We start from the raw sequence: 10,383 nt of genomic DNA on the forward strand, positions 1-10,383 counted from the left end.
CACGTGTAAGCAGACAGGCAGTAACATTCTCGGTGTCTTTCTTCTCACGGTTTCTCTCCTTGTCTTTCTGTCTGTCTGTCTTTTCCTCTACAGGTGTATGACTTCCCCCCATCTGTCAGTAAGGACGTCCCAGACTCTCAACCAATCAGAGAAGAGACCTATGACGTCCCCCCACACACTGCCAAACTGAAGAATCAAGCCCCCGGTCACGCTGGCAACAGCGCCCCCCATGGCCAGTATCACCATGACACCCTGAACGACGACGACGACGAACCGCCAATCCCAGAGGACGTTTACGATGTCCCGCCTCCTATCCTCCAAGGTCAATACATTTTTCTTTCGTTTTTTAATTTAATTTTAGTTTTTACTATTAATATGGGGTCGTCGGGGGCAAGATTCTAAAAGCGCTATTTTCGCTATAGAATAAATGACATACCGGTAAGTAATCAATGCCATTGTGACTGGGATAGTGGTTGTACTTACTACAGTGATAATACAGTGAATGTTGCAAACACACACACCGGGAAGTGTTAGCGGACGATGGGAAAATGGTCCTTCAACAACTCGAACCAATCATCAAAAAGTCACCCGAACTGAGACTTTTGTTGGTTTTCGTTAACCACTTATAACCCTGCTATCTTCACAGACAAGCGTTACCATGGTGACGCGGGAGGTACCCACGCCACCCAGGAGATTTACGACATCCCGGCCAGCCTCCGGACAGGAAGTCACATGACCCAGGATGTCTATGACTTCCCCCGTGAACGAGGAGGCGAGGATTCAGCGTTCGGAGCGGACCGGGGAGGGGACTACATATATGACGTACCACCACAGGTAAACATACCACTTAAACCCTAGGGGAGGGGACTACATATATGACGTACCACCACAGGTAAACATACCACTTAAACCCTAGGGGAGGGGACTACATACTGTATATGACGTACCACCACGGGTAAACATACCACTTAAACCCTAGGGGAGGGGACTACATATATGACGTACCACCACAGGTAAACATACCACTTAAACCCTAGGGGAGGGGACTACCGGTATGTACTGTATATGACGTACCACCACGGGTAAACATACCACTTAAACCCAAGGGGAGGGGACTACATATATGACGTACCACCACAGGTAAATATACTGCTTAAACCCTAGGGGAGGGGACTACATATATGACATACCACCACAGGTAAACATATACTGTACCACTTAAACACTAGGGGAGGGGACTACCGGTATGTATATGACGTACCACCACAGGTAAATATACTGCTTAAACCCCTATACTTGTTGGACCAGAGACCCTCAAGGCTCTATACCAGTACTTCCCAAACACTGATGTACGTGATTGTTAAGGCCAGTCCACTACTTGCAACATGCAACAACTTGCAACTATAATCCCCAGTGGCAGTTGTAAGATGTTGCATTGGTGTCACATGGCTTAAAACTGTTTTGTTACAAGGAGTTGCAACAAGTAAATATTCCTTTATGTTTTAGTTTCCTACATTATTATTGTTTCAAAATATTCGGCCGCCCTGGGGGTCCCCTGACCCCACTTTGAGAATCAATGTACTAGATCATGGGTCTTCAACAGGGGGTCCAGGACCCCTATGGGGTCCTCAGAGTTACTACAGGGGGTCCTCCAAATCTTTGTGTGATAGAAAAAAAATAATAAAATCTCCTTTTTAGCCAGATTCTTAACCAGATCCTGAGAACTTTAGCCATCTGTAGATCGGCTATTTTCGGCAAAGAGATTTGGTGTAGGGGGGGAGAAGTATTGGCAGTTCAAGTGGTTGAATCCAAAAAACACAAATGATTGTGCTGTCAAACAATGAAACGATATGGAATCTATGAAAAGGTTGTGGGGATCCCTGCTTCATCGCTCTATCAACTAAAGGGTCCTTGGCCTGAAAACGTTGAAGACCCCTGTACTAGATGGTTAGATTCCTGAAGAGGCCTACTGTAAGAACTGCAACATCCCAGTTAGAATTAGAATATGACTGGGTGTGTATTTTATTTTATGTTATCACGATCAAACCTGATCATTTCATTGCTTGTTCATTTTGTCAGGTTGTCCGCGACGCCCAGTCAGCCAGCGAGGAGCTGACGCTGAACTTCAAGCGTCTCTCGGCGTCCAGCACAGGCAGCACGCGTAGCAACCACTCGGCCTCCTCCTTAGACATGGTCCCGGTGCGAGACCCCTCCTCCACGTCTTCCCTCTCTGCCCCTGGCTGCCTGCCCGGGAAGCCCCTGATCCTGGACCTGGAGCAGGCCATGGAGCGCCTGTCCCGCCTCCAGCAGGCCGTGGAATCCAACGTCTCTCTGCTCATGTCCTTCATCGCGGGCAACTGGCGAAGCCCCGCCCACATGGAAGGCAACCTCCCCGCCATCCGCCAGGCCGCCGACCGGGTGCGGGCCGCCGTGCGCGACTTCCTGGAGTTCGCCCGGGGAGCCGTGGCCAACGCCGCCCAGGCGACCGACCGGTCGCTGCAGTCCAAGCTGGGGCGTCAGGTGGGGAAGATGGAGGAGGTCTTCCAGAGCCTGGTCCGCCACAGCCAGGGGCTGGACGCAATGGCCTGGTCGCCCGCCGCGCTGGCCGCCCCGCCGCCGGGCGGGGACGACCTGGACCGCCTGGTCATGACGGCGCGGGGCGTCCCCGACGACGCCAAGCAGCTCGCCTCCTTTCTCCACGGCAACGCCTCGCTGCTCTTCAAACGGACCAATCGGCAGCAGCAGCAGCTGCCCCTCCCGCCAATCCCGGGGGAGATGGGAGGTCACATGACGGGGTCCGGGAGCGGGACGGTGACGTATCAGGGAGGGGAGAGGGTGCATATTCAGTCCCGGCCGCTCCCCTCGCCACCCAAGTTCACCGCCGCCGAGGAAGAGGAGGGTCCGGACAGGCCATATGAGACCACCGAGCAAGGCTGGATGGAGGACTACGACTACGTACACCTCCAGGTACAGTAATCAGTAATACACGATTTCCCCTATGAGTGCTGGTAGAAGGCATGTGAAAATGAAGGCACAAAGAACAATATTCACGTTTCTGTCTGTTTTATATAGCAGACTTTACTATGTGTAATACTAATTGACAAGAAACTCTGAAAACTGAGATGTTTGTGTGTGTGTGTGTGTGTGTGTGTGTGTGTGTGTGTGTGCGTGTGTGTGTGTGTGTGTGTGTGCGCGCGCGTGCGCACACGCATGATCAAAGGTCTATGCACTGCTTCTCCACAAGGATCTCATGCACGCACGCACGCACGCATGTACGCACGCACACACGTGCGCACACAAAGTGTGTAAAGCGAAGGGCTCGGATAAAACATGTTATCAAAGAGATCGAAAGCCTAAAAGTCAAAAAATCAGTTCACAGGAAAATGAAAATGCCCCTGGTATAAAAGGTGATGTGCACAGCATGTATACTGGGCTGGCAGTGTTTCAAAGATGTAGGAATACTGATTTGTACCTTCATGTTTCAGGGTAAAGAAGAGTTTGAGAAGAACCAAAAACAGCTACTGGAGAAAGGAAACATCATCAGACAAAACAAGACACAACTGGAACAGCAACAGGTAGTGTGTGTGTGTGTGTGTGTGTGTGTGTGTGTGTGTGTGTGTGTGTGTGTGTGTGTGTGTGTGTGTGTGTGTGTGTGTGTGTGTGTGTGTGTGTGTGTGTGTGTGTGTGTGTGTGTGTGTGTGTGTGTGTGTGTGTGTGTGTGCATGTCTCCCTCCTTTCCTCTGTTCTCTACATTTCCCACTCTCCAGCTCTCCACTCCACTTACTGTATCTCCCTCCTTAAAGTAGCACCATCATAAAGTCTTCATTACTGACTGTGTAATGAATGTGTGTGTGAACTGTGAAGCCTCTCAAACTTTGTCATTTCAAGGGACCACCATAACTCTTAGAGTTACAGACCGGTTAGGGTTTTCATGGAGCACAAATGAATCAAAGCCCTCTCCAATCTCTCTCTTTGTTTTAGATTAAACAGTTTGAGCGGCTGGAGCAGGAGGTCAGCCAGCCAATCAACAACGACATGTCGGGCTGGGTCCCGTCACCACACCACCCCCTCGCCAATCAGGTGGCGAGAAACGGCTCGGGCGTTCCCTCCTCCGTGTCCAAGCTTTGCCACGGCGACCGTCAGCTCCTCCTCTTCTACCAGGAGCAGTGTGAGCACAACGTCACCACCGTGACCAACGCCATCGACGCCTTCTTCACCGCCGTCAACTCCAACCAGCCGCCCAAGATCTTCGTGGCGCACAGCAAGTTCGTCATACTCAGTGCCCACAAGCTGGTGTTCATCGGTGACACCCTCTCGCGCCAGGCCAAGTCGCCTGACGTGCGGGCACGGGTTTCGCAGAGCAGTAACGCCCTGTGTGACAAACTGAAAGATATTGTGATCAGTACCAAGACTGCGGCGCTTCAGTATCCTTCACCCGGAGCAGCCAGGGAAATGACTGAGAGAGTCCGGGAGCTGGCTGGGTGCACGCAGCATTTTAGGATGGTCCTCGGACAGCTTCTAGTGATGTAGGGCAGAGGAGAGGAGAGAGGGGAGGATGATGCGACTGAAGTGACAAGCCCCTGGGGTACGGGTGGGGAAACCCTGTGTACGTGCTGTACGTACATAAAACCAAATAGAGACGGAACATGAGATCCCCCCGTACACCCATAGAACATACAACTGGAGATGCTGTATGCCCCATAAAGAGCATGGTTCTCAGACACTAAAGCCCCTGATTATTGGGGTTGGTGACCCTGTACATCCCTGGATTAGAGAGGGGGGTTTAGAGAACCTGAACAATCTTGGAGCACAGAGTCAGAAATCGTGTGAAATCCTCCAACATGAGGTTGGAGACCCTATACTTTGGGGACTGGGACATTGACCTCCACTCAATCCTTCTGTTCATCTGTCCTTCCCTTCTCCAGGCCCTATCTATGTATCTATCTATATATCTATCTCTCAAGCCACAGGGACCATTACTTCTTTTCTCCATCACTTTTATTCATTTATTTCTTGATCCACTTTTTATTATAGAAAAACAAAAAAGGAACATTTTAACTAAAATGGGCTGGGCCAACGGTGTAAAATAATCATTGTAAATATTTAAGTTACCTATTTAGCCAGGGAAAAAAAAGAAAGAAAAAAAGAAGTGACTGAAGAACTTCCACTATATAAATATATATATATATTTGTTTTCGTTTTTTTAGTTTTGTTTTTTTGAGAAAGAAAAGATGAGAACATAAATGTAGTTTTTAGACATTATCCATAATTATTATTATTATTATTATTACTATACTGTACAATTAAGGTTCTGATTCTGGATCATTGTTATCATTATTGTTGCAGATGTCAAAATTCCAGATGATATGTATGTATGTACAGTATGTATGTTGTAGTTCTACAGTGCTCTTCTACTCCCCAAGGCAAAGCACGCTTTCTAAAAAAAAAAAAAAAAAAAAAAAGAACATCAGAGTGCACTCTTAAAAATGTAAATGGTGACCTACAGTTATAGACTTCTTGAGGCAAAGACGATGGGAAATACTAATCAGGGATAGGGACTTCCAGAATGTGAATAACATTGCGGGTTATAAGGCATGGAATTTAGAATGAATACTATCATTGTTCATGAACTGCATAATGCAGCTTGCCTCAAAACATTGCCTGTGTAATAATGTGACTTCACATTTGTTATCTGACCAATAAAGCCACGTTGATTTCAACCCACTTGTCAATCCACTATTGCTAATAGAGACACCACATTGCCATCTGTAAGGCTTCGAACAGTGCACTCCCCATTGCAGTCAAGATTGTTCATGATAATCTTAGCCTTAACAGGTTGCCAATAATTATCTTCTGGCCCTTTATAAAGACCACAGGTTGATCGCAGTGCTATGATGCTATTTGGGACACTGTACATACAGTAGATTGGATTTGTATGAAGCATGTACTAAAGTAAAAGCCTAAAAAGGTCGGGTTACCACACACAATTAAACCGTTTATACTTTTCTTTGAAGCTGTGTATTCCAGATAGTGAGCTAGGACAATGAAATGGGACTGGACAATGATGTCAAAGACCGGAAGAACAGATCCAGGATAATGGAGTGGCTTTAACGCCACAGTTTTGTTGAGCTACTTTGTCAGGCTGCCAGTACATTATGCATAACTGATGCACAAAGCAAACCTTTTCAACATTTAGTGTTCCAGGTTTTACTTGCTGACCAATATTAGCCACTGCTTTGTGGTTGTGACCCATACGTTGTTCATGACTATAAAACGACCATGGGTCTTTGTATGGTCCTAGCGTGTGTGTGTGTGTGTACAGTATATAGGTATACATTTAAAAAAAAAATATATATATATATATATATATATATACACACACACACACACACACACACACACACACACACACACACACACACACTATATTGACAGTAGTCAATCTATAAGCTCACAAAGATACAGTACATGTTGTGAGCTTGTAGATGGTTTATTTCGCTACTCTGGAGATTTACGAATGCTTCATAATAATCGCATGCCCAAAATAGGGATCTTTTGAATATTTTTTTGAACAATTTATCGTCAATAATTAATTAATTATTATTAATTTATTATTTCCAATCAACCCCTCTGGTTCCCCCTGGTGGCCTCTCTAAAAATGGATTCTCAGTCAGTAGGCCTACTGAAAAAATCACACCCAATGTGAAGTGAGCGGCGGTCGTGCTTGCATAACGTCTTCAGACTAGGATTTAAGTCTAGGATGTACAGGCTATGCTACACACACACAATGCTATAGCAAAACGCTGAGGAAAAAGTGGCTACAGACACACACCCAGCCACTCTATGGAGCGGTTTACCACAGCTCAAAATTAAGCCTTGAGTGTAACAAACCTAAAAAGATTTTTGAGCGGTGGTAAACCGCTCCATAGAGTGGCTGTGTGTGTGTCTGTAGCCATTTCTCCTCATGTTTTGCCATAGCAATGTGTGTGTGTGTGTGTGTCTGTAGCCTGTACATCCTAGACTTATATCCTAGTCTGAAGACGTTATGCAAGCACGACCACGCTAATGCTCAAGGCTGAATTTTTACACTCTCAGAGTCAAATGAACACTCTTGCCGTATAGCCTGTTTCTTTGCATATGGCTGTCCAGTCCTTCTCGTTCTAGGTCATGTGGAATGTGAATACCTCTTTGGGTCACTTGCCTCCCTCTCCATGTTGTGGGAGGAGGTTTTGGTAGACTGTGCTGAAACACTAATGCTCCCTGCTCCTTGTCTGGGAAGTGGGGAAGAATGGGGACACAATGAATAAACCTAATTTGAATGGAGAAAAAAAATAAGTTTAAAAAGTGGTGAGTTGACAATTTTTATTAAAGAGACTGTCAGTATTTCTGTTTGACTTTTTCTTCAATCATACAACACCTTGTATGCGCTTGTGTCTGAGTTTGTGCATATTACGACTAATACGACTAAGAGGATATTACGACTAATACAATAGTAAAACTCCAGTTCTTCAACATAAACAACATAAAATAGAAGAAATAATAAGTAAAGCAGGGATGAACCAGGTTCACAAGGGGCTACGACAACATCAAACAGGTCAAAACTCCAAGCAACAGATAGGAACGATATCAACCAAATGGCCAATCAACTTCGATGTTTCGCCACACTCACAGCATTTCAACCCGTCATGGATCAGTCATCAGGACCGACTTAAAAAAAAGTGAACAGTGCTATTAATGAATTATTAATTTCATTAAAGGAGTAGTTCACCCCCAAAATGACTTTTTTTCTATTGATTACTCATGCCATGGAGAGTAGAGTTCAATAATATTTTTAGTTTTTTGTCACATTCCTAAGACAAAAATGTGATAACAATAAATTTACCCCCATTCATTTCGGATGGTGACCCGTTTCGAAACGGGTCACCATCCGGAATCAATGGGGGTAAATTTACTCAATTCAAATTTTTGTCTTAGGAATGTGACAAAAACCAAAAAATATTATTGAACTCTACTCTCCATGGCATGAGTAATCAATAGAAAAAAAGTCATTTTGGGGGTGAACTACTCCTTTAAGCGTCCTGCGAAGCTTGGCCAATGTGACCCTGGGCGTACGTACGGACAAAGCCAGATGTTGGAGCACCGCTCAAAAAAATAATTACAGTAGGATAAGTTAAAATAGACTTGGGGAGTAAACACTCACACATTCTTATATAGATGGCTAATAACTGTACCACAGAGCTACACCATGAAAATAAAAGGAAAAAAAGGGACAAGCAGTGACATTTGTGGCACCTTTGGAGTTAGTCTTTTGGCTCTGTGTGTTGTGTAGAGCCCCCTCAATATGTTAAGATTCATTGATGAAGAATACATGGGGCCGTACACCCGCGAGTGTCCCTGAGACAGTCACCTTATTGGCCACAGTGGAGAACAGTGACGAGGGGGAGGGAGAGCACAAAGGAAACAACCCTTTAGAGAGACATTTTCTGGAAGTGCTGTTACTTCTCATTCCCAAGTTGAGGGCCTGAGGTTGCATGACATTGCAAAGTGTGACTCCTACAAACATGGAGTTAACCTACACTCCCATCCCGGTTTAGATTTGCGGAGGCCACTCGAGGAGGCCATGCATAACATCCCATAAATGCTACCGGCCAAAGAACCGACGAAAAGAAAATTGCAGTCCAACTCTGAATCAGGTTTAAATAGATGGCCACTGGAGGTAAAGGGGTGTGCGTTGACTGGGAATATTTTCCCTGCAACTAAAAATCGCAAGTGAGCGGTTTTCACTGCTCAAAAAAAGTAAACAGTGTGTGTTTCGGATTAGTCTTTTCTGTGTCAACATCCCAGTACATTTGTGTGTCCATGTTGCTCTGCTCTACGTGGAAGCAAACAGTTAAACAACTTTTGACAGCTCATAGCTGTGGTGCACTATAGGCTTGTCTGGGGTATGGGGTGTCTTAAGTCAACATTGTCCACTGTCCAGTGGGATTTAACTAATGCGATTTTATTCAACACGGTCGTAGCCAGGCCTGTCCCAATTAAGTTTACAAATCCAGAAACGACAATGACTATAATCCAAATGTTCCAGTTGCTCTTAATCCAATGTGTAACCTCGTCCACACAGCCATTGGTATAGATATATTCGCCTAAATCTTGGTCGAAATCTTCATTACGAACACCATAACCACACTGAGTGTTGATGATGACCTCCCTGGGGTCTTTGACACAACAGGAGAAGGGCACACCGCATTTCTCCGTGCTGTTGTGCATGTCAGTGCAGTTGAAGTAGAAATTGAGGTTCCAGTCGCCTGGGCCTTGAGCTCCACAGCACGACCAATATCCCTGGGTGAAGTCTATAAGGTTCTGCAGGTCAACGTCATCGCGGTAGACCTCGATGCCCTTCTTGAAGGACACGTTGAGCTGCTCTTTGACGTGGTCAGCCAATAAGTACACCAGGATGACACCACCCATCTCGAGCAAGAAGATCAACGTCAGGGACCATGACAAAAACGTCAACAGGTAGGTGTTCTCCCGCAGCGCTCCGATGCATCCGGCAAAGCCCAGGACAAACATGACCCCTCCGACCAAGATGAATATCCACACAGGATCCAGGAGCGCTATGTTTGTGATGGACGACATGCTGGAAAAGGCCCCCTTTTCCACCCATGCCCACAAGCCTATAGCCACGAGCAGGGTTCCAAGAAGCCAAAATATACTGTTGAATCCGAACAATAAGTATTTCCAAAAGAGGCTGACCTTTGGTCCTTTAAAAAGACCCGTCATTCTCACTTGACTCATATCTGTAGATAGCCAGCTGCACGTTATACTTATGTGAACAAAGACTAGCTTCTAACAACCATCACCATCTAGTCCATCTGACAGTGTGGGCATCTAAAGGCCTCTTCTATAGGCTGATCAGAGCTCTGGTCCCACGTCACACACAACACAAACCGTTGTCATGCATACCTATCCATGCAGATTTGCGCAGGTGCTGCAGCAGTTTGTCCCTGTCATGTCAGTACCATTAATATCATGTCAGTATCATGGTTAGTATTTATGGTTAGTATCATGGTTAGTATCATGTCAGTATCATATCAGTATCATGTATAATGTCCGTATCATGGTCAGTCCAATGTAAAAACATAAAAAATGACATGCCAATAAGCATCTTATAAGGACTTCTAAGTATCGTATTAATTAATGATATCAATAGGATGTTTGCTTGAAGAGCTACCGAACAATATTAATGGTCAAAGTAGGATAATTCAAGGTTCATTTGGCATAGGGTCCTTATAAGTGAGATTGGGAAGGAAACATGTGCTGTATAGGCTATACATGAAGCAGGGCTGATGGAGAAAGCTGCAAGTGGATTCAAGATACATTCTA

The 10,383-nt window shown here is 45.5% G+C and overlaps 2 protein-coding genes across 2 annotated transcripts in view; one reads left to right on the forward strand and one right to left on the reverse strand.

Annotated features, from left to right (window-relative positions):
• Window positions 1–6,406, forward strand: part of bcar1 (BCAR1 scaffold protein, Cas family member) — a 73,166-nt gene extending 66,760 nt beyond the window's left edge. Inside the window, exons 5-9 of the mRNA XM_080737710.1 lie at window positions 94–322; window positions 647–834; window positions 2,080–2,967; window positions 3,486–3,575; window positions 3,982–6,406. Of these exons, the coding sequence (XP_080593836.1) occupies window positions 94–322; window positions 647–834; window positions 2,080–2,967; window positions 3,486–3,575; window positions 3,982–4,530 (1,944 nt within the window). The 3' untranslated portion in view covers window positions 4,531–6,406. The remainder of the gene's footprint in view (window positions 1–93; window positions 323–646; window positions 835–2,079; window positions 2,968–3,485; window positions 3,576–3,981) is intronic.
• On the reverse strand, window positions 4,724–9,780 carry LOC308294419 (tetraspanin-17-like; the record flags this gene model as incomplete). The annotated part of the gene is made up of 2 exons (XM_080737152.1): window positions 4,724–4,764; window positions 9,171–9,780. 2 exons carry the CDS (start codon window positions 9,778–9,780, stop codon window positions 4,724–4,726), a joined length of 651 nt encoding a protein of 216 aa, XP_080593278.1.
• Window positions 9,781–10,383: the final 603 nt, after the last annotated feature.

This window comes from Nannobrachium achirus (genome assembly GCF_963921795.1).
Source record: "Nannobrachium achirus genome assembly, chromosome: 11".
Lineage (NCBI taxonomy): Eukaryota > Metazoa > Chordata > Actinopteri > Myctophiformes > Myctophidae > Nannobrachium > Nannobrachium achirus.